Source organism: Chiloscyllium plagiosum, chromosome 2 (genome assembly GCF_004010195.1).
Source record: "Chiloscyllium plagiosum isolate BGI_BamShark_2017 chromosome 2, ASM401019v2, whole genome shotgun sequence".
Taxonomy (NCBI): Eukaryota; Metazoa; Chordata; class Chondrichthyes; order Orectolobiformes; family Hemiscylliidae; genus Chiloscyllium; species Chiloscyllium plagiosum.
Window position 1 is genome coordinate 23342579 of NC_057711.1, and position 25490 is coordinate 23368068.

Here is a 25490-nt window from a genome sequence, read left to right on the forward strand (position 1 = left end):
CACCCCCACTCCCCTCTCATTTATCTCTCCACCCTTCAGGCACTCTGCCTCTATTCCTGATGAAGGGCTTTTGCCCGAAACATCGATTTTCCTGCTCCTCAGATGCTGGCTGACCTGCTATGCTTTTCCAGCACCACTCTAATCTAGACTCTGGTTTCCAGCATCTGCAGTCCTTGTTTTTACCCGTCTGTGAACCCTTATTTGTTGCCATGAGCAAATAAGTATATGAATGATAGCCCAGGAATAGTCCAGCTGGCCTCTCAAACCTGCTTTGCAAGTTGATAAGATCAAATCTGATCTGATTGTGATCTCAATTCTACTTTTGTGTCTACGTCCAATACGCTTCAGCTCCCTTATTAGTCAATCACCCATAAAACTCTATCTTAAAAGTATTCAAGAAGCTGCCATTGTTGGCTGGACCAACATTGTTTGTACATCCCCAATCATCCTAGAGCTGTTGCTGTGGGTCTGGAGTCACATGTAATTCAGACCAGGTGAGTACCTGGTCTGAAACTTCCTTCCCTAAAAGATATGAGCAAACCAGATAGGGTTTTAGGACAATTAACAGTGACTACATGCTCACCATTGGACCAAATAGGTATTGAGTTCAAATTTGACCATCTGCATAGTAGAATTAACACATAGGGTCCAGATTACTCATTCAGTGACATTAACCACTGCTTCCCCTACACACAGAGTTGTCCTCCTTTTATGCCTGTCACGATTCCTCAGCTTTTCAAATGTGAAAATTCTCACCCACCTGGTCATATTCCCTCCATGGCATCACTAACCCTTTGTTTCCTTAACCACCACCAGACCAAAAACTCTTTGAGACCTCTGCACTCCTGCAATTCTGCCCTTTTGTACATCTATTCATTATAAAAATCTAACAGGACTGGACAGGGTAAATGCAGGAAGGATGTTCCCAATGACCAGAGAGTCCAGAAGCAGGGGTCACAGTCGAAGGTTACAGGGTAGGCCATTTAGGACCCAGGCAGTGGTGTGAGCCTGTGGAACTCCTTACCATAGAAAACAGTTGAGAGCAAAGCATTGAATATTTTCAAGGAGGAGTTAGATGTAGTCCTTCAGGCTAAAATGATCAAATAATTGGGAGAAAGTAAGAACAGGGTACTGAGTTAGATTCGTGGTGGAGCAGGCTCAAAGGACCAAACAGCCTTCTCCTCTTTTCTGTGTTTCCATATCGCCTATCCCCGTTCTAGCAGTTTTTTTATATGACTTGCCGTCAAATTTAGTTGAGTAATGTTGTAATGGAGCAACATTGGATGCTTTGCAACATTAAAGGTGCTGTGTGAATGCAGGTTCTCCCAATGCAGAAGCTGATATTGATCCATCATCACCAATGCAGATGATTTGTTCATTGCTCCATTATTCTTGGAACACTGTTGCATGCACATGGGTCACCACATTTCCAACAATACAATAAAAACAATGCTTGAAAACATTCTTTGTTTGTAGTAAAATGCTTTGCGATTATTTGAGGCCCTAGGATGTGCTATATAAATGATAGAATGTTTTTCTTTTAGCACTAAGAAGTGCCCAAGTGGAGTTAGTATTGACTCATCTTCTGGATTCCTGTCTCGCTGTCTGTCTATAATTATTTTCCCTCCAGTTGCTATTTCCTCCTGACAGCATGCCGTGTTCTGAATTCATCATGGGTCGCCCACAGACAGACCCTTGTCTTTTCCCATCAGTGCATCAATACATCGCAGCCCTGGGCAAGTACTCAGATAAACTGCTTCTCACCACCTGCTTTGAAGGACAACTAAAGATGGGCAGTGAACGCAGTGTTGCCTCATTCTGAGTACAATATCTTACCCTGCCCTTTCAACCAATACCTGCTGGGAAGGAGCAAAGTGCAATTTTGTGAATCTCTTTTAGTAACAAATTTGTCAATTTTTCTGTTCATTCTTACTCATCATTCCAACTTCTACATCAGCCTAAGTTCAGAGGTTTCTACATCCCTTCACTTTGATGATCTTGACAGGCCAGTGATTTGGCACTGACTACAGTTTGAAATGAGAAATTATTTGACCACAATATTTTTGTCGTACTTGTTGAGTTTGTCTCCACAGGGCAACTGACCTGCTGTTTGCAAGTAATTGTTATACAGTATTCTTGCATTGATGATGATTTCATACATGACTCCAGCATTTTTAATTACAGCTTTGGATGGTTGACTGTGGTGTTTTTTGTGAGATAGCCTTAATTATCATTGATTTTCATGTTTAGGAACTTATTATTGAGATTTCTCAGCTGATGCATTGATCTGAGTTAAGGTTCAAACTTATTTTGACAGTACTCTTACTTATTCTATACGCTATCATTTTTAACTTAAATGTACCTTATTTTGCATTAAACAATTGCAATAGATTGACTTCTGGTGGTTTGTAAAAAGGAAACTATCTTCATTTTCTTGATTTTTTTAATTGCCATGATGCTAGATTCATTATGTGTTGAGCAATATGAGGGACCTGAGACATACAGAGTTCATCAGGTATTTTTGTTCACTACCAGGATAACTCTTGACTACAAATCCTTCTTTACCATGATAAAAGTTTGATTCACAGTCGGAATGACTTGTTACAGTCCATCCAAAGTTTGACACCAAATCGACTGTATAGTTGAGGTGGAGACAATTTGGTCTGAGATCAAGAAATGTTGAAAGTTGCTCTTTTGACCTTAAGGTTACATAGGGCACAGTTGAGGGAAAGTGAGGAATTTCTTAGTAAAATCTGAACTTTACCACAAATTTGGGGAAGGAATGGTTGAGCATGGAACGAAACACAAGTGAAGGTAAGGATTCCACTCGTCACCACTGAAATGAATATAAGCCAAGGAGAGCAAGTGGCTACAAGAGCAGGTCTGAAGCTAGGAATTCTGCAGCAAATAATTCACCTCTCCATGAAACCTGTCCACCATCACAAGACACAAGTCAGCAGTGTGATAGGATATTCCCCACTTACCTGGATGAGTGCTGCTCCATTGACATTCAAGGAACATGAAACCATCCAGGAGGAAGCAGCTCATTTGATTTGCACCATATCCACAAATGTTAATTCCCTCTATCACCAACGCTCAGTAACAGGAGTGTCTCTAGAAAGATACACTGTAGACATTCACTATGTTTCCTTCAGCAACATCTCTGAACACCGGACCATGCACATCTAGTATCTAGAAGGACAAGAGCAGTTAGTACGTGGGAACACTATCACTTTGCAAGTTCTTCTCCAGGCTACTAACCATCTTGACTTGGAAATGTATTGTTGTTCCTTCACTGCAACTGGGTCAAAATCTTAACATTCCCTCCCTAACAACATTCGAGGTGGACCAACGTCAAATGGATTAGGGTGATTCAAGCCGGACCTCTGCCTTCTCAAAGGCAGTTAAGAATGGGCACTGTAATGTCAAACAGTGAAGCCCATGTCCCCTGAATTAATGTTTATAAAAATGTCAGTTCTGAGAGAAAGCCCTTTGGCCCTCATCGAAGATATCCCATCCCTTCAGTAAGGACAAAGCAATACATCCCTTTTTATAAAATTGAGATGTCAGAGCCTTAGGCTATTTGGCCCATTTGAGTCAGCTCCTCCATTTAAGTAGATCATGGCTGATATCATCATTCTGAACTCCACTTTTCCCCATAACCCACAGTTCCTTTCATGATTATGATGTTGTGGCCATCACGGAAACATGGATATAAAAGGGACAGGAATTGTTGTTGGAGGTTCCTGGTTACAGATGTTTCAGTAAGATTAAGGGTGGTGGTAAAAAAGGAGGGGGGGGATGGCATTGCTAATTAGAAATGGTATAATGGCTGCAGAAAGGCAGGAAGGGCCTGTTCTGTGCTGTATTGTTCTATGTTCTATGATTAAAAATCTATCCGTCTCAGTCTTGAATGTATTTAATGATCCAGCCTTGACAGTCTCCTCTGATGAAGAATTCTATGGATTTATTACCATCTGAGAGATGGTTTCTATCCTAGCTGGGCATGACCCTTTACTCTGAGATTATGCCCTCTGGCCTGGACTGTCCGACAAGGCAAAACAACTTTTTCGTTCTTACCTTTTTTGAAAAATGTAAGATTCTAAAAGGTTTCCTCCCAGTCTTACGAACTCCAATGAGTTCTGGCTGAACTATCTCAACTTCTCCTCATAAGACAATCCCTCCACATCCAGGATCAACTTTGCGAGCTTCTTTGGATGCCTCCAATGCTGATATACCTTTCTTTCAGTAAGGGCCCAAAATTGTTCATAGGTGGTGGCACAGGCAGTTAGCAGTGGTTAGCACTCTGCCTCTCACAGTGCCAGGGACCTGGTTTGGTTCCATCCTCGGCTGATTGTCTGTGTGCAGTTTGCACATTCTCCCTGTATCTGGGGGGAGGTTTCGTCCAGGTGCTTAGGTTTCCTCCCACAGTCCAAGGATGTGCTCGCTAGGTGGATTGGTCACGCAAAATTGCCCATAGTGTCCAAGAATATTTAAATTATGTGGATTAGCCTTGGAATATGCAGCAGAATGTCGGTGGGTCGAATGGCCTACTTCCACACGAGGGATTCTGTGTGTTCTGGCTATTTCCATAGCTTTAGCAAAACTTTCCCTGTTTATTACTCCATTCCATTTGTCTTCCCTGTTTCCTGCTAAATCTGTTTGCTTGCTTTTACATGACAACTTCCTGCTATCTCTATGAAGTGGCGTTATTCAATGAAATAATATTCAGGTCCTCGAGTCTTAAGGCCAAAGTACATAAGCTCACATTTTTTCCACATTCTGTTTCATCTGCCAAGTTTTTGCCCACTCATTTAAAACTGTTTATATCCCTCTGTAGAGTCTTTGAATCAGCCTCACCATTTGCCTTCCCACCCATTTTTGTGCCATTCACGTACTTGGTTATAGTACATTCATTTTCCTCATCAAAGTTATTAATTTATGTTGTAAATAATTGTAGATCCAGTTGTGAATCCTGTGGCACCCCACGAGTTACAGGTTACCATTCTGAAATTGCTTACCTTATCCCAAGGTAACTCGGAGCATGAAAACACCCTCACCTCCCCTCTTTCTTCTCCTGCATTCTGTTAGTTAGCCAATCTCTAATATATAGCCCCCAACACCATGGGCTCCTGTCTTATTAAGTAACATGACGTATGTTATCCCAGATCCAGTATATTTCCATTCTCCAAAGACAAGACATTAAACCTTCGCAAATACTCAACTTTTTTTTTCCCCTTGTCCCACAAATGAGACTCCTGTATGCAGAGTATCATAGAGAGTTGACAACTCGCAGTTTGTTGCTGCATGACTTATAAGATGTTTGCCCTGGTAGTATCCTCAGTGTACGTAACATGTCTCATCATTAGATAGAGCCTCTGGCTTTCACTGATGGAAGCTTCAGTTCCTGTTGAGATCAATGAAGGAAGATAATTGGTTTTTGTGTGACAGCTCTTATGCACTCCTGTTAACTGTTGTCAGCCGCAACTGATATAACTGCAGTGAAACGAAGGACTTCCAATTTTTCTCATGCACCAAGATGTATTTGGTGTCTGAGGTTATTTAATCAAGATCTTAAAACGTCGAGTTTCCTTGTTGCACAGACATTTCCATTTTCTCTCCTCCCCATCTTTGCTCCCTGACTTTCTGAACATCTCTGCTGGAATACAGACATGGGGTCACAATCTTTACATCAGTCAAGTGGCTCTCTCTCTTTTGTTAGATTCACCTCTTAAAGAGGGCATCATGGAATATGCTGGCCCTCTCTGCACCTGCTATCTGTCAACACTTGTCCAATTCTAGCAAAGGCTGTGTGGATAGCTGAATGCAAGCTGATCTACCTCTTTCCAACCTATGGGAATGTGAGAGCCCGACTATGGGCATGTAACTCGGAGCATGAAAGCACCCTCACCTCCCCTCTTTCTTCTCCTGCATTGTGTAACCTGACTGTTCCAATTTCAAAAGCAGCTATCCAGAATTTGATGTGCTTGAGGATGGAATTACCACACTGTATGACATGTACACACCAAGCTCTCTTGATAGCCCTGCAGAATTGCTCTTAATTTGTATAATTATAATCACTGACTTGACACTTTCAGGTGATTCTCCTCTTGTACAACCGCCCCCATCTCTATGCAATGAAATAAGGAGAAAAAATGATGACACTGATTCACTTAATCCTACTATTTTACATATTCAGGAAAATCACCTTCATTCAAAAGGTGCTTCATAATTTGGCACATGCATCAAAAGTATGCCACAGTGAAGAAATTATAGTCTTTTTTGTGCGGAAGTATAGCTAACTCCTTTCTTCGATGCACGGTTTGCTTGAGGAAAGGGCAAGGCCACCGCAAGAAAAGGATAAGCAAGGGAATCATAGACAGCTTGGCCTCAAATCAATTGTGTCTATGCTGTCGGGAACTTTGTTGTAAGGAGGATGAGGACTGATGTGAATGGGTTGAGAGAATGGGCAGGGCTCAGGCAGGTGGAATATAATGTTGGAAAATGGGAAAATGTTTACTTTGGCAAGAAGAATATAAAGGCAGAGTATAACTTAAATGGAGAAAGACTGCAGAATTCTGAGGTGCAGCGGGATTTAGGTGTTTTCACGCATATGTCATAGAGGGTTGTATACAAGTACAGGAGGTAATTATGAAGGCTTTGTGGAATGCTTTTTTTTACAAGAGGAATGAACATAAAAGTGAGGATGTAATACTTGAGTTATACGCATTGGCGTGACTGCATTTAGAAATCAATGTGCAGTTTTGGTCCCCTTATTTGGGCAGGGATAGAAATGCACAGGAGGCCGTGCAGAAGAGGTTGACAGGATTGATACTTGGAATAAGTGGGTCGTCTGTAAGGGACAGGTCAGGGAGAAGGGGTTTGTTCCCACAGGAGTTCAGAAGAGTGAGGGGTGACTCGATGTAAGTGTCTAAGATTCCGAACAGTATGGAGAAGCTGCATGTGGAAGGGATGTTTCCTCATGTGGGTGAGTCCAGAACTAGGAGGCACAACTTTAAATTAAAGGGTCGCCCTTTTCGGGTGGAGCTGAGGGGAATGTTTTGTGCGGTTTCGCAACACTCTGCCTCAGAAGGTGGTGGAAGCAGAGAGCCATTGAATATTTTCAGGGAGCAGGTAGAGGAAATCGTGTTGAGCAGGTGGATGAAAACTTACCAGGGTGAAGTGGGGTTGTGGAATTCAGATTGCAAAGAGAACAGCCATAATCTTCGTGAGGAGGGGAGTAGGCTTGAAGGTCTCAGTCGCCTCCTTCTGCTCCTAATTCATACATACTCCAGAAGCCATAAATAAGATTAAATGCAAGCCTTTCTTTCTGTATGAATGAATTTTTATAATATGTTTCACAATCTCAGGATGTGCCAACACATGTTCCAGCCACTGAAATATTGTTACATTGTAATCATGATTGTAATGTAGTAAATGTGAAAGCCAGTTTACACATAGCAAGGTTCTGCAATAGCAATGCGATAATAACGAAATGTTCTGGTTACCCCTTGGTTTGGGTTCACAACATTAAGTGATCCAAGTAATGAACATGAACTGGACCTCACATCTGAGGAAAAATGCCGAGGCTTAGAGGCGACATGCATTGTCATTCTCCAGCACGACCCCCAAGGCTAAAGAGGTGAAATTATTAGGACAGCTTATTTTAACAAGGCATGTATTCCTTTGAGAATAAATGATTAATAAGTGACCTAATGGAGCTGTTTAAAGATGATGGAGGATGTGATTGGTTGAATGGAGAGAAACTACTTCCTCTGATACAGAGGATCACAATAAGGGACCATTGCCTTAAAATTAAACGATTGCCATTCGGGGCTGATGTCTTTTTACAAGATAGGAGGGAGTCAGTGAGACCGGGAGGGAGGGAGGAAGGCAGTGAGACTGGAAGTGAGTGAGGGAGGCAGTGAGACAGGGAGGGCAGGAGGGATGGAGGCAGTGAGACTGGGAGGGCTGGAGGGAGGGAGGCAGTGAGACAGGGAGGGAGGCAGTGAGACAAGGAGGGAGACAGGGAGGGCAGGAAGGAGGCAGTGAGACGGAGGGAGGGAGGCAGTGAGACAGGGAGGCTTTGAGACAGGGAGGGAAGGAGGGAGGGAGGCTGTGAGACACGGAGAGAAAGAGGGAGGGAGGCAGTGAGACGGAGGGAGGGAGGCAGTGAGATGGAGGGAGGGAGGCAGTGAGACAGGGAGGGAGGCAGTGAGACAGGGAGGGAAGGAGGCAGTGAGACAGGGAGGGAGGGAGGCAGTGAGACAGGGAGGGAGGCTGTGAAACAGGGAGGCAGTGAGACAGGGAGGGCAGGAGGGAGGGAGGTAAGAAGACAGGGAGGGAGGGAGCTGCCCTCGTATTCCCCCAAACAAGCAATCAAAGTTACCGACAAACATGCCCACACATGGGTTTGAATCCCTCCACGAAAGCTGGAGAAGTTTAAATTCAATTAATAACATCTGGACTTAAGAAGCTCGTCTCTGTAATGGTTTCTGTGAAACAATCATTGATAATGTAAAAACCCATCTGGTTCACTCATTCCCTCTCGGCAAGGAAATTACCATTCTCATCCACGTGTGACTGCAGATCCATAACAAAGCACTGCACTCTTCGCTGTCCCGGAAATGGCTGAACAATCACTTAGTTCAGGGACCGTTAGGAATTCCTTACACCACTTTAATATTGTGGCATTTTGTTTATAATGCCTTTTCTCCATCTTCTGACCATAATATATGGCAACATACTTGTAGCATGAAATTGCATTAACCATGTGTCTTGTGGATTTCACTCATTTCTCTTCAGTGCTTCTGATATCTGTTACTATCCACCTGATTATTTGTTGCATTTTTGAGTTTTGTGTCACGTTGAAATTATCCACTGCCAACTCAACAGTACCTCATGAATATGTCCCCAAACCAGCAATGGTCCAAATACTGACGGCGAAAGGACATCACTGTAAATTCCTCCAGTCTGAAAACTGTTCACCATGATTCACCATTTTCTTTCTCAGTAAATGTCATTTCCACACAGCCACTGCCCCTTTAGTCCCTTGGGCTTCAGTTTGGTTAACGAGCCTATGAAATGATACTCTATCAAACTTTGAGAGTCCATATATTCACCATCAGTGGGGATTTATCACCTCAACTCTGAGGAACACCTCTGTGGTTAATTTATTATTCGTGTAAATTTTATGTGTACTGACGTTTTTTAGCAGCAAAAACAAATTAATATGGTCGATAACTCCTTTAATAAAGGCACAATGAGCACTGGACTCCTGTAGAAAGTTAGATTAATTATGTATCAGTACAATAAATCATAACCTATATACAGGATCTCAGTACTCTCAGAATATAGGTTAATTGTGATAAATTAATTGAAAACCTATTAGCTTAAAACTAATTTTCCGAGGAACTAAATTGAAAGAGACTTTAATGTCTTTATTTTATCTATCATTTCCCTATATATTTTGTTACAATGCTTGCTCAAGTCAGTTTCCCAGAACAGATCCTCATTTTGGGAGTCTTCAGTTTTGGTAATATCTGACTCTTTCTACCCTAGAATCTGTAGCGATTGTTCAGTGAGTACTTCAAGATCTCCTGCTCTCTCTTTTGGCCTTGTTTAACTTGTGCATGTTGCTTCAGGAGCCCACCTTGAATTTTTCACTCTTTCTCTGGTTCTTCAAAGCCTTTTTTACATTTGTCCTTTTAGAATCAGAGGACAACAAAATGGTTGCACTCACAGAGGTAGGCATTTTGGCCCATCTAGTCCATGATGGCTCTCTGCAGGAGCCAATGAGCTGATCCTACACCCCACCCTTTCCCAGTAGCCCTGCAAAATTGTTTCTTGTCAGGTATCTGTCTGATTCCCTTGAAGGGATGCAGTGGTTGGGGATCAGGGAGGTGAGGGAAGGCAGGATGAAGATCTATGTTATGTTTCACAACAGGTGGAAGAAAACCATCAAACAGAAAAGGAAATTGGGAAATTATGTAAAAAAATTACCCAACATTTGTTGACAAGAAATTACTCAATGTTGAAGAGCTGACTACAGTGGTGGATAAGGGAATGTCTGTGAATATCATCTTCTTTAGACTTCTCGTAGGCATTAGGAAAACTCCCTTATGAGACTCTGTTCATCAGTTGGAAACTGTTAGAACCAAAGGCAGTATAATAGGGTCCTTTCTAAATGGTGCAAAACCAGAAACCATGATCGCCAAACGACCATGTGGGGATCTGCATGCACAGATCTTTAATGTGTCATGAATAGATAGAGTAAATAGTCAGAAAAGCCAATGGAATATTGACCTTTATATCTAGAAAACCAGACGACAAAGAGTAGAAGCAATGCTTTCGCCCAGGTGACCAGTACCTGCAGAGCTGCGCACTGCACATTCGGGAGGATATGGTTTATTTTTTGGAGGGACTTAAACAGTCATTGGTTTATGAGAATACCTGGACTCCAACAGTTAACCCGTGAAGAGAGATAACACACAGGTTCTATTTGCTGGAATTTTAAAGATGATGGGGTGATGTAATTGATGTTGGCAAGATGGCAAGGGGAATAGAGGGAGGATCAACTTTTGCAAGTTTGGAAGTCCAGGACTAGGGATTATCATATTCAAGCAAAGCCAGATCTTTCAGAAATGATGTTAGAAAATAGAGTTTCATACAAAGGAAGGTTTGGGCTTGCATATACAAATAGTATTTGCTGCTAGGCCAACTGTTAATTTTAAATGTATGATTGATTTTTTGTTATACAATGGTTATAAAGTGATAACTGAGTTAGATGGAGTTAGCTCTGGGAGCAACCTTGATCTTAATGAATGGCAGGCAGAACTTAAGTGTGGATCTGGGGGTTAAACTGCCTCCTGCTCTTTCTGCATTCCTAACTGTACTGTAACCCCAATGCTCATAAGTAATCAGCTAAGAAATGCTCTGTATTTCCCTAAATGGAACATTTGGTGTAACAGCAAAGTCACGAACATGTATGCATGCAGGTTCTAGCAAATTTTAGCATTGTCAGCAATGGCATCTCTTAATGCTGTCTGACACATAGTTCATAGCCTTAAATGTACCTTTATTGTTACTGACAAACTTACAACAACCATGTAAGGGGCAAAGGAAGAGAAGTTACATTACCTCGAGATGAGGACCAAAGGGTCTGTTTCCCTGCTGTACATCTCTATGACTCTAATAAAAATAAGAAGTGTTTGGGTGGAGCATTAACACTGATGTCGAGGTATTGTGTCAAATGGCCTGTATCTGTGCTGTACATTCTATCGTGTTCCAGTAAAAAAGAACAGAAACATAAAACAGGGGTTGAAGTTTACAGAATACTCTGATCCCAACACCTGTCTAAAAGGTAGGGCAGGGTCTGCCACCAGTCCCAATGGTTGCCACACTGTAATTAAAGCAGGAAGCAATGCGAACCACTTGAAGGCAAGCCTTTGTCCTAAGCTCAGGCAGAAGTCTGAATGGAATACTTCGCGTCAGCAGCCACAACTGAGTGTACATGCAGTGTGCTATCTACAGGAGGGCTGGGAAGCTCAGGTTCAGGAGTCTCATCAGAGGGATTGGGAGAGGAAAGTAGGTTAAAAGCAGATGGTGTACAAGTGCCAGCAGGGAGTCCCCAACCCTGATCAATCCCTTGCCTGACAGTAGCTCACACAGTTAGAACAACTGCACTTTCTGCATGATGTGGGCTTCCCTCTACCCTGGGTAATGTACCAACAGTGCCAGGATGATGCTAATCGCACTTTAATCATTATTAATAGAACCCCTCCTCTTTTCCCTTACTCCTAGTGAGTTTCCCACACACACATAAAATTTCAAACAGGCAACAAGGCAGCTTGCGGAGGAGAGTAAAATCTATTTCATGCATAAGATCTAATTAGATTGTACTATGGCTTTTATTTTGATGAGTGAAACCAACCACATTATCTCAGGAGCACATCCCGGGCCACTTCATGAATGGAAATAACAAATGTGTTGAATTGTCATCTCTGTTGGGCTCCATTGTAACATGTGTAGTCTCACAACGTGCGCTTTGTGGTGATACTTTTTTGGTGGAAGTCTTAAGAAACGGCAAACTGGCTGGCAACATCATATTTTGCAGGTTGTTCTGCAAATATAATCTCTCGTTTCCTGGAGCCGTACAGGAACGATAAATAACTGGATATTACTTGGCAAGCAGTGAGACGTGATAAATACCTCCCAAAACCAAACTGTCTCCGCCACCCCTCCATCAGGAAGGAGTTATGGATTGCTCTGCTAAGTGGTACTAATGACCACAACTTGTAGCCCTAGACACTTGAATGCAAACATGTATGTAAAAGGCTTCTTTTCTTTATGACGTCACACAAAATAATTTTTTAAAGTAAATGCACTAGCTGTCTTGAACCACATTGATTATTGCAGTTGGATTTGTTATATTTCCTTGTACCAAGGTTGCATCTTTCCTCACAATCGTACAATGCTCCTCATTTGAATGTTTCTTTTTTAAATGTATGTGTACTCCCCTGATTGCTGTTTACAATGCTGATGGTCAATGCCTCCCCTGACTCGTTTAACATTTTATATCTCATTTCTACACATAGAAAATTAGCAAAGCAGGCAGTTCTTGAGAATGGGCATGACAACCTTATAGAGATGGATGTTTTTACTCCACCGTGTCATGATGGGAGTTACGGGGACGGGTATGTCATTCTGAAAAACTAAAGCAAAAAGTGATGTGAGCTGCCAGCACAGAATCCTGTTTATTGATGAACTGGAACTTCTTAATCCAAACTTGTTTTGTTTTGTTTTATTTTTGTTGACGACGTTAGTGTGACGTTTCAAGGCCAGAGAACTTTTCTCTGGTTTCTCTTCAGTACAATAAAACTAAATTTCTAATTTTAGCAAAACTTTGTCAAAAAGCAAGAAAGGAAAATCACTCGTCTGACAGCCTTGCAGCAACTCATTTTCCCATTCACACCAGCTAGTCTCCAGTAACAGCACTTTCACCTGTTTAAGCCACTGGAGTTTTTTACTGTTTTGTTTATTAGTTGACACAGGGATCTGAACTGCATTTTTTCCTTCCAATTTGTGATTTCTTTTGTATCCAAAGTAAAGTTGAACCTGGGATTTTAGAGCATTTAAAAGCTATTCCATTTGAGTGGGTGTCAACATATGCAAATATGAGCATCGAGGTCACATTTAGATGTAACACAAGTGGAATTTAGTCTCCAAAATTTAAAATTCTGAACATTCTGGAAGGAACACAGCCTTGATGAGTTCAGGAGATGTTCCCTGTGACAAGGTGTTGACTGCAAGCTTCCAGGAGAAAAGGAAATTCAGAAATCTGCTCACTGGTTCCCTTGTCTACCTGGAGTTCTCTGGCCAGATTGTTACAGCAGAGGTGGGAAATGGGAGCTGAGACCCATCCTGGCCTCTGCAGCTGACCTGCCAAGACGGGGGTTTGATTTCCTTGGGGTCAGTGTCTGAATGACCCAAGAGACCAGTCAGTCACCAGAGAAATATACGGGCGCTGGGTCAGGAATGAACGCGGAAAGTCGGCCCCAAATTGGCAGCCAGCATCCATGTCTTAAACAAAAACTTCATCTTCAAAGCAGCCTGGGGCCTAAGATAGGACAGGGGAAACATTAGTTATTGAAATCTCATTGCTGCTGAGTCCCTTGTTTTTGAATCCAAACCTACATGCTTTTCCATCAGAAGAAACTGTTGCATTGTTGCCGTCCCTGTTATTCTCAGGTTAGCGCTAGCCATCACTACAGAGCATCTCTGTAGCTGCTAGGCCCAGTGACACTTCCAGCGAGTTGGAAGTTGAACACTTTTAACGAGCTTCCCAGTGACTTCAATGTGTCAGGTTAAAAAGGCAAACAACAATCTGTACTGCCCGTTCCCCACTTCCTTCAGCTCACCTTTCCCATATCCTCAGGAAGGTCAACAGAGACAAGAATGTATCTGCATCTGGCTCTCAGCCTCGCCATATTTTTTTTTGTTGCCACTCTGTCAGCATTTGTTCCCAATTCCGAAGTGGAAAATCCAGCCCCTTCAGTTTGTTCCTGTGTTTTCAACCAGGGGTTCATGGTTTGAAATCTCTTCCTCTCCCCCAGCCCCATCACGGGGTTCCAGGGTGACAGATGGCCCCTGGGTAATGAGCTGCCCACTTGTAGCTTGCAGTCACCTGATGTCACTGGACTCTCGAGGAAGTTCCAGCTGGAATGTGCTCTACATCTGCAGGGAAGACAAACTGTTCGCTCTGAGTTTGCTGAAGAGACATTTTATTTTACAAATCCTGCATAAGAGTGAACTCCACCTTACTGAGCTTCTGATGACATTAGCTTCTGAATAATGACAGGAAACAGAATTCCTTGCTCAATTTCCTTGCCTTTTCTTAGGAGTGCCAAATTGTTCCTGTTGCCATCCCAGGTTGTGCGCTCTCTGAGTATATTGCAATGGTCGTGTCCTGTATGTTGCAGTTCCACTGTGGGCAATAGGCTTGGCGACTGATCAGTTGGTCAGGCCTTGTTCTCCTTCTGTAGTCAGCCAGCTATGGCACCAGCATTGATTCTGTCTCTAGATAGGAAACGTTGAAATGAAAAAATAAAGGTAGTGCCTTTTGTGACCAAAACACAGCTCGAAGCACTGAAGCTGTCTGTCGTTATTTGTATGTATCTGAACAACTGGCTTGGATGCAGTGAAATCTCACGAGCAGAAACTGAGATTGACGAGGAATAGGACATAAATGGAGGATTCTCCTGTTTTTCCACCGTTATGTCTTTGTGTCCATCAGAAGAGTTCTCAGTTTGGTGTTTTGGGTGAGGGGCAGCAACTGGAACAATGTAGCAGTCCCTCGCTACTGGAATGGTCTGAACTGAGATGATTGACCAAATCCCCAAAATATGTTTGACCCCTCAACTTTCAGTCAGACCTGAGACTACTACCAAGTGACCCATGTTTTTATTATTCCAACCACACAATTACTTTGTCAATTGCTGATATACCTTCGCAGAAAATAGTCCCATAGTTCTCAGTATGCCATTGTGTGCAAAATCAATAGCAACTCTTTTTACTTCAGTAGCACCGCAAATGTAGAAAACATCTCAAGGTGCACTTCCAAATGTAGCAGGCCAGCGGTAATGGCAGCAGGTTTGCAAGATCACACACATGTGGCTTGCAGGTTCAGCACATCCAAAGATAAGGGGGTTTGGTGGATTGGCCATGCTAAATTGCCTCGTAGTGTGCATGGATGTGCAGGCTAGGTGAATTAGTCAGGGGAAATGCAAGGTTATGGGTTGGGGAGGAGTGGGCTGCTCTTTGGAGGGTGGTGCAGACTCAGTTGGGCTCTATCAGAACTGCAGGGATGCTGAGTCACTGCAAAGACAACACAACATCGGCCTATATTGCCAGGGATATGGAGTATACTGTGAGGAAAGTCTTGTAACAGCTGGACAGGCTGTCAGTGAGACCACACCTGGGGTTACAATGTGAGGGCTACAACCAGAAGGCATAATCACAGAATAGGGAGTTTCCCATTTAAGGCAGAGATGATTTACTTACCACAGAGGCTTGGTTATTAAGTATATTCAAGACTGAGAGAGGTTATGGGGAATCAAGGGTTATGGGGAAAAGGTAGGGAAGTGAAGTTGAGAATGATCAGCTCAGGCATTGAATGGCAGTGCAGACCCATAGGCTGATCAACTTACTTCTGCTCCTATGGTTTAAAACAAGGCTCTTTGAAAGAAAACAAATATGTTTTTTTTCTGTGTGGATTAATAGTTATTGGAATTCTCTATCCTGAGAGTAGAGGAGACTGAGTCATTCAATATATTCAAGGAAGAGTTAGATTTTTGACCAACAAAGGAATGAACGATCATCAGGTATAGGTGGGACAGGCCCTAAGTGGAGTTGAACCTATGATCAGAGCAACCGTGCCCTTATTGCATGATGGATCATGGGCTTGAGGGGCCGAATGTCCTCCCAATGCCCCAGTTTCAAATGTTAAGTTCAGGCGCAGGTAAACCATTTACGACACTCATTTTGATTGCCCCCCCCCCCCCCACCACCACCACGTGAAAAACCTCTTTAAATCCTCTTGGTCACCCCCTCCTCCTTTGATTTTCCTTTTCAGTTCATTTTGTTCAGTCTCTGCTATGCAGCAGTAGACATTTGTTTTCTACATTATAGGCACCATAAAAATGAAATTGGCTCTTGTTGAATGAGGTAGAAGAGCTGGCAGGGTTGACCGTAGGCATGATCGAAGAAGAAGCTTTTGAGGGGAAGAAAGGGAGTTTTGGAACAGAAATTGCGGGTGTGAGCAAGGAAGAATGAAGCCCTAAAGGTGAAGCAGAGCTTGCACAGTGCAACCAGTTAATACAGCCTTGCAGATCCGAAACGGAGTGAGTAGCGATAGCTTATAATAGTCTCAAAAGCATTAAAGAGCCCTCATTTGCCAGAACCATGTATTTACCTAAAAATCCCATTTCCCTGGCTAGCAGACGAGTGATTTTGGGACTGATGGCTTACTCATTAAAAATGCCCAGACATTAGCATTATAATGGCAAAGTAATTTTAAGGACACAGACTGATTACATTGGAAGCTGCAGTAAAACTTAATTGGATTATATACCAGCTTACATCCCTTAGAAAGGAATACAATTTGTTAAAAATTGCAACCTGATTTTCCCCCGAAGCATTTTTGATCTTTGCCTTGCTGATAGCTCGTGTCACGGCTTGCATCGTTTTCTGTCTGTACTTTTTCAATTCCCTGTCCTGAATGTAGTCTTTGTTTGCATTAATGTCTCCAAAAAAAAGAGAAGTGCACTTGGGAATTGCTTCACTTTGCTAATTTTTTCTTTGTTGTTTCGCCCGTTACCTTTGATTTGCAACTGACCTGCCTGAATATTATTTAATTTACAAAATGGCATCAAATAAACCTGGCATTGAGTGATGTACTGGCTGCATGGAGGTTATAAGCGTGTTTCACAGTTCTCTTCTGTGCTGTTTTCTCTGCTGTATCTTGTCATTTAAATCACTATTTGCGCATTTTGTTAAACTTAGATCAATAACATCTGTCAGAACTTCGATGTAGATCTCATACATTGGGTCAGGAAAGTTGTATGCTTGACCCCTCTCTCACCCCAGTTTGTTATGCTTTAGCTGGTTGCGATCAAAGTGGACATGGCAGTTAGCTCAGTTGGCTGGATGGCTGGTTTGTGATGCCAACAGCATGACATCAATTCCTGTGCCAGCTGATGTTATCATGAAAGTCCCACCTTCTCAATCCTGCCCCTCGCCTGAGGCGTGGTGACCATCAGGTTAAACCACGACCAGCTGTCACTCTAGTGAGAGAACAGCTCCATGGTGACTTTATCATTGGCTGTGATACACTGGAATCGGTTTCAGCACTCATGGGCAACAGATCTCTCAAATCTTTCTGGTTAAACTCTCATGTAGATTTGGCTTGTCTCGATGAAGAAAAAGTGGCCATTTAGTGAAGGTTCATGTAGAGCATATTCTAGGAGCAGAGAGGACCCAGCTAGAAAATCTGAGAAAGAAATGTATAGCAAGGTCTGTTTGGGTAAAGTGTAGGTACTCATAAATGTCCTTGTTTGTGATGTTCACAAGAATGGAGGTAAGAATTGAACTCCAGACTCATGAGTGGAGATAACTATCATACTTTGCCACTGTCCATGAAACTGTCTCTTTAAATTGCACAAGGATAAATGAATCATTTTTAAGCAGATTTGTTTTGATGGCATCACAAGCTTGGAGATGGGAATAACAGCCACACAATCGCCAGGCACTGCCCTGGCATCCATATTATAATTGTTTCTGGTTAATGATAAGACCTCTTTATGAGAGATTGGACAGGTATTTTCATCAGTGAGATGATATTGCTGACAACAACCTGCATAGCAAGAGGATGAAACAGCTCATTTCAGGAGCCATTGTTACTTCACTGGGGAGATGTTTTACATAAAAAATAGAAGGTGAAGCAGAATTTATGGAACAGAAGTAGGCCATTAGGTCTGTGCAGGTGTCTATACTCTACACAAGCCTCTCACCCTGTCATCACATCCTTCTATTCCGTAAACCCTCATCAACATGTCTACATCTTCTTTAAATGCATCAGTGCTATTCATTTCAGCTAGCCATTTTCTAACCAATGCAACACTGAATTCATGTTTAAAAACCTACATATTTGCAGCCTCTAGTTTTTGAGTCCCCAGTAAAAATTATCCCTTTGCCCTGTCAAACTGCAATCTGATGACCTGTCTGCCTTCTCCATTCTGGAGAAAAGAGCCCCCAGCCTGCTTACTCTTTCCCAATCATTATAACCTCTCAGTTCTGCTATCATCTTGGAAAACTGCCTTCCATTTTCTCAACAAGTCAGCTCACCACCACCTTCTCCAAGACAGCAGGGGACAGGCAAAGAATGCTGGGCCAGCCTGCAAAATCCATGTCCCATGAGTGAACAAAAAAGGCGGAAGTGGGTACTGCAGATGCTGGAGATTAGAATCAAGATTAGAGTGGTGCTGGAAAAGCACAGCAGGTCAGGCAGCATCCGAGGAACAAGAAAACCAATGTTTTAAGCTCTTCCTCAGGAATGAGGAATCAGGAACAAACAAAACCTTCTCCACAACATCTTTGTTTTTTTTTAGTGTGATAACCCGAACTGTGCTCGGAACTACAAAGTGTGGAAAGTATTTTCCATCCTCTGTATTGGGAGCCAGGAAGTAAACTGCTCAAAGTCACACAGTACTAGATTCAAGCCCCCTCCCCCAGTTCTGGTCTCTCTGATTCATGTTCCAGGTTTTAGCTGTACTTGACACTCAGGTGTAAGATGTTTCAGTGACAGATTCAGTCATGACCTGATGAGATCAGGTCCTCACCATAAGTATGGGCTGCTCCATTGGAAATAGCTGACAAGATGCTTCAGCAGTTGACAGTAACCATTTTAAACTCTGAAGGATCCTCAGTACCTCAGACAGCTGCTGGATCTCAACAAAAAGAATCTAATGTACATCGGAAAATGAAAATCTCCCCTTCTCCCTGGTTTCTCTCCTCCACTGGATTTAATAACTCATGTTGGGTTGTAGTTCCACACCATTCATATGACCTTTCCAAGGGGGTGAAACTCTACCTTCCCTGGAATATTTCAACTGCCCCTTTTGCACACTGCATGAATTTTCCTTCTGTTCAGTTCAATGGAGTGGGAAGTTGTTCTGCCTGTAGGTGACCCATTTTTACACCCTTCTGTCATTAAGTATCTCCCCACACATATATTTAGTCAAAGGCAGTGAACTCTGGCAGAAGATTTCAGAGCACCAAACCTGAGTTCCATCTCAATCCTACCCAACATTCATAGCTGAGATCACTGAATAAGGAATACAGAGAAGACCATAACACACAGGAGCAGAAATTCAGCCGTTCAGTCCTTTGAGTCTGCTCTGCCATTCAATCATGGCTAATAAGTTTCTGAACCCCATTCTTCTGCTTACTCCCTGTAACCCTTGATCCCCTTGATATTCAAAAACCTATCTAGCTCAGTCTTAAATATACTCAATGACCTGGCCTCCACAGCCTTCTGCGGCAATGAATTCCATAGATTCACCACTCTCTGGCTGAAGAAGTTTCTCCTTCTCTCCATTCTAAAAGGTCTTCCCTTTACTCTAAGGCTGTGCCCTCAGGTCCTAGCCTCTCCTATCAATGAAAAAATCTTCCTAACATCTATTCTGTTCAGGCCATTCGGTATTCTGTATGTTTAAGTTAGATCTCTCCTCATCCTTCTAAACTTCATCGAGTGTAGACTCAGAGTATTCAAATATTCCTCATATGTTAAGCTTTTCATTCCTGGGACCGTTCTCGTGAACCTCCTCTGGACACGCTCCATGGCCAGTACATTCTTCTGGAGATATTGGGCCCAAAACTGCACACAGTACTCCAAATGTGGTCTGACCAGAGTCTTATAGAGCCTCAGAAGTACATTCCTGCTTTTATATTCAAATCCCCTCAAAATAAATACCATTGTTGCATTTGCCTTCCAAACTATTAACTCAACCTGCAAACTTACAATGAGAGATGCTGAACTAGAATTCCCAAGTCTCATTGCACTTCAGACTTCTGAATTTTCTCCCCATTTCCCTTCCAGAGGTACTGAGGTGACCTAACGAAGGGACAAAAATCCAAAAGCTTATGTTTTCAAATAAACCTGATGGTCTATAACCTGGTGTCGTCTGACTTCTGACCTTGTCCCACTCAGTCCAAGACCAGCACCCAACATCATAGGTACCAAGAGGTCAATTGAAGAGCTCTCAGCAGTGTCCAATCACATAAGGGCCAACCTTGAAGACATTGGTTCATTTCCAATGGCCTGTATTTATATCCACAATAGCAAGCAAAGTATATTCATGAGTGAATTACATTTTCCGAGGCAAAGGATGCAGGAACTGAAGAATTGGTGCTTGTCTCTAATGTTCTTTGTTCGTGTTGACCCACTGTCAAATTATATGCCCACATAATCTTGAAACAAATAGTACCACACACTGATGTTAAAATTCAACTGGATTCATTGCTTTAAACGCTAATTGTCACAAAAAATGCTGATGAAGAACAGCAGTAGGGTAAGATAGTGTATAATGTGGAGCAGATGTTTGTGTGGAAAGCAGATGCAAGCAGGGAGTGTGTGTGTGTGTGTGTGTTGTCCCTGCATGCCTCTGTGTTGGACGTTTCCCATCACGGAGGTGCCCCAAACTCAAACAGTCTTTACCTTGTGACTGCTTTTAAGAGGACTCCAATATGCTCACCGACAAGCGACTGGTGTGGTGCAGTGGTATCTTCCTGCAACTGGGCCAGGACGCCAGGTTTCAGATGGCTGTCATCATGTGCCTGAATAGGTTCAGTGAAATAAATATACTTGACTGTGAAGAGGGTCTTGTGACTCAATGGTAGTGTCCCTCCTCTGAGCCAGGAGGTTTCTGGTCCCATCTGCTCTATGAGTGTGTAATAATGTCTCTGAGCAGATTGACTCAGAAAATGTCTACATTCAACTACTGATTACCACTTAACACTGCTGGGAGGCTCAGTGTAAAAAAAAACCTGACCTCCCTTTCATCAGATGCACCTGACTGCCCCAAGCTGATGAGAGGGAACTTGGCATTATCTCTAAACTTGCCTTCGACTTTAGTCTGATTAAAAAGACACATATCTCAGCTGGACACCCGTGCTACATGACACAGAGCCTAGTGCTGAAAGTGCAGAGCCATTTACATGAGTCCTGATGTAGATAAAATCAAGCCCTTTTGTGTTGCTTGTTCTATTCAGTCTCAAATTGAGATGTTTTTGCTCAGGACTGAACTCTTCCTTTGTAACACTTCAATGCAATAGTTGGAAACATTCAAATGAACAGCCAATAATTCTTGCAAAATACCTTTATGAAAATTAATTTCATCAGGTGTCTGATTTTGTTGAAAACGTTGAACTGAAGTCTCTCAGAATTATTCTAAAAACTCTTTAGCAGTTAAACAATTATTTGGAACTTTTGTGTATGTAGAAGTAAATACGTGGTTACAGATTCTTAAGGCACTCAAAGCAATCATTCTCTGGTAAAGTAGAATTGCTGTTCTTACCCTCTCCTTATTAAGGAAGAATGTTATGTGTGTTGGGTAAATATTTCCATTCATTCAGTGTCAGAGATGCCTTGTGGAGTACTCTGTGTGTGAACACTCCTGGAAACCTGGAGTGAGTGTTTTTTTTTTATCCTAATGCCATTACCAAGCCCTTCAGCCAGCTTCAGTTGCCTTGTCCATCCTGTGCACATTAGCATGTTTGTACACTCCGCTCACCTGTGCGAAACCCCGTGCACTTTATCGCTGAGCACCATTGCTGGTTTCTATGTCTTGCTTGCATTTCCTCATATTCCTTCTCCACACTTTTTCTTTCCAGGCATTTCCTCTTCAAAACCGGAACAGGAACGACGCCGTTGTTCAGCACAGCCTCGCCTGGTTACACCATGGCCTCAAGTGCCGTCTACTCGCCACCTCCACGTCCACTGCCGAGGAACACTCTTTCCAGAAGTGCTTTTAAGTTCAAAAAATCATCCAAGTACTGCAGTTGGAAGTGCACAGCCCTGTGTGCAGTTGGTGTGTCAGTCATACTGGCGGTGCTGTTGTCTTACTTCGTAGGTAAGTGCTCAACCCCACATCATTAGTTCGGTTGTGTTTTTCGATTGTCTCTGTGGAAACAGACGTGATTTCTGAATGATTTACGGCATTATTTATATCGAAAGGTCACTACAAAATTGGAGAAGTTGTTATGATGTTTCCAAAAGGTCTGACATCAGTGATCTGCTGGAAGCTTTCTTTCCCTTTGGGGAGAACGTTCTCTACTATTGTTTCATTTTGATGGCTTCCCTTGTGAGCTCCGTTGATATTTGAAGATGTCTAGTGCATGACCCAGTCACTTACTGAGTTGATGGCTGTATGTCAGCCCGGATTGAAAAAGAAAGTAAAAGTTACCAAATGCTCAGAAACAAGAAAAGTCCCACCTGTGTAGTTTATTGTTAGATCCTGGAATAAACCAGGTTTTCAGTCTACCTCCCTCTCAACCAGAAAAGTTTGGAATTTTACATAAAAAAATTCAAGCTGTTGTGCAAATCCCAAAGTGAATACAAAATAAATAAGTCATGGACAGATCAAGGCATATTTATTATTGTCATTGCTGTATATTTTTAAAGAAAAATGCCATTTGTAGTGGAAATGATGGATATATTCCTGCATTTGTAATTCTATCCATCTATACAAGATTTAGCAATGTGCATTGTACGTCAATAGTACGATGTTGTCTTTATAATCTCCCAGTCAGTTAGCAACAGTTGTTCTCTCTGCCTCAAACTAGGGCTCAGCAAAACAAGGCAAGGGTCTTGGTCCAAATTGCTGAGTCGTTGCGCACGTTGGACAATGTAAATGTGCAAGCATCTAGTCAGCCTTAACTAATGATTCCCACAGATTCATGTCCTCCTGTCACTTACTGTCCAATTTCAACTCATGTAGAATGGCTACTTGGCTGGGGGCTAGGGAATAGCCAGCCCTTGTAGATTGCAGATCTGGAATTAGTCAGAATAGAGGAATATTATATTCCAGTCTTGTATTTTCCCACCCCACCACTGGGAGGTCACATTCAATTCCAGTTGGTTATTGGAAACAGAATGCGATGTCTCAGGACACAGATTCCCAGCTTTAGTTCAGTTACAAGATGTTATTAAAAAGGAAAGTATCTCCAGAAACAGATTACTAAAGCTGACAGTCTGCCACCCCGAGTGTGAAATAAAAACCTGTGCATGTGTGAAGTAGAAAAGTAATTTTGTTTCATTGCAAGCACTCCCCTGCAGTCCAGTGGAAAAAGGCATATTGGAAGGTGATGGTGTAATGGTAATGGTCCCTGGGCTTCTAATGCATGCCAGTGTTCTGGAGACATAGATTCAAGTCCAACAATGACAGAAAGTGAAATTTAAATTCAATAAAAATCTGGAATTATAAAGGGAACCTTAAGGTGACTCTGCAACCATTGTTAATTATTGTTTAAAAGATGACAGCCCAGTTGGGTCATCAATGTCTTTTTCGGAAGGAGGTTTCCTGTCCTTGCCTGGTCTGGCCTGGTCTAACTGCTCCTTAGACAATTAGGGATGGACAATAAATGCTGGCCTAGCAAGCAATACCCACATCCGATCAGTGAACAAAAAAGTTGCTACCATATGATTTGACTGATGTTTGAAAGACTGGCTTTGATCGGACGTATTTATGTGAAAAAGTATGTTAAAAGAAACATGCAAAGAATTAATTTTAATTTATTTAACATGAGAGAAAATAATTCTAGAGTACAGTTGCATGGACAAACATGGACGCCCAATCCTATAATCTGTACTGAGATAGATAACTAACTCAACTCCTTTTGATGTCTTTGGTTGAGAGTTGAATTTTGACTAGGACGTTGGGAGGGCTGATGTCCTGGGCTTCAAAATATACTGTCATATTAATTACATCTAATGAGGCTGTGATTTCACATTGATACTTGCTGCTTTGAACACCATGTAACCTCTGACAGTTTTTTGTAGAAATATGGCATAAATTATTATTACTCTCACATTTTCAAATGGAGGACAACAGAACCCCAAAGTGTGAAGTTGGCACTGTGTTCTCCTGATGAATACATTTGCCAGCTGGCTGCAGTTCCTCACAAGCTATCGAATTGTCAGCCTTACAAAGAAATATACATTCTCGCCACAGTCCCTTCACTCTCAGACGCTGTGCACTATTCTTGGTCATTTGTTTTCACTGGTCCTAGCAGCACTACGCAGAGGTTAGACACCAATGTTGTAATTTAAGCAAAAGAAATGAATCCTGATCTTGTTATCTAAGAAAAGCTATTCTGATCTCAGATATAGTACAGAGAAGGTTCACTGGGCTGATCCCATGTCTGGAGGGATTGTCTTTTGAGGAGAGGTGAGTCGAATGGACCTGTACTTATTGGAATTTAGAAGATTGAGAGGAAACCTTATTGAACCATGCAGGGTTCTTGGGAGTGGGGGAGGGGAGTGACAGAGTAGATGCTAAGAGGTTGTTTCTTTGTGTGCAGGAGTCTGCATTCTGTTCTATTAACCCAGTGTACTTATGTAAGGTATGTTTAGTATGGATAGCACACAAAGTAATATTTCTCACTGTATCCTGGTATGTGGTGACAATAGTAAATCAAATCAAATCAATTCAAGGACAAGCGTACATAATTCAGAATAAGAAATTGTCCAGTCGAGAGAGAAGTGAGGAAGATTTGTTTCACTCACAGAGTAACGAATCTGTGGAATTCTTTACAGCGGAGGGATGTCAAGTATATTCAGGCAGAGACAGATTTCTAATTATGAAGGGAATTAAGGGTTATGGGCAAAAGGCAGAAAAGTGGAGTTGAAGATGATCAGATCAACCATGAAGTCATTGAATGGTAGAACAGATTTAAAGGGCTGAATGGCCTACTGTGTTCCTATGTCTGATGGTCCTGTGGACTCAGGTCGCATTAATCAAAAGCTCTGACAGTTTTAAGACCCACAAAATAAAAGGATCTTCTATCTGTCAGGTTTTTCTGAAAGCAAAGCAAAGAGGTTTGTTAATGGTGGGAATACCACGTACCAGGAATTTCCTCAGAGCTCCATCAGTCGCTGCCATAATCCATCGCAGCGCAGAGAGTGCACTACACATCTGAATAGTTTACAATAACAGAGCAGAAGCTGCTCTGAGGAAATCCCTTGACATTTGGTCAGCTCTTATTGGCCCCTGTACAATTTAAATGTGCTGCAAATAGCTGAGAAATGGTCATCCTCTCCCGTCATTTGTCAACGGTTCAGCTCAGTGCTGCCTTTCCAGTGCTAGCCATAAAGGGATAATCTTCCATAATCTCGGTGGCTTTGTTATTTAAAATTCTCTGTCCCAGAGGCCTAG

At 42.3% G+C, this 25490-nt stretch overlaps 1 protein-coding gene across 26 annotated transcripts in view; it reads left to right on the plus strand.

The window, feature by feature from the left end:
- Positions 1-25490, plus strand: part of LOC122557375 (teneurin-3) — a 2612756-nt gene that overhangs the window by 2381528 nt on the left and 205738 nt on the right. For 20 of the 26 annotated variants that reach the window (XM_043705048.1, XM_043705023.1, XM_043705127.1 and 17 more), the window contains 2 exons: positions 12597-12695; positions 21949-22187. In XM_043705048.1, the coding sequence (XP_043560983.1) occupies positions 12597-12695; positions 21949-22187 (338 nt within the window). The remainder of the gene's footprint in view (positions 1-12596; positions 12696-21948; positions 22188-25490) is intronic. The other 6 variants (XM_043705164.1, XM_043705231.1, XM_043705182.1 and 3 more) reach the window with 1 other exon arrangement.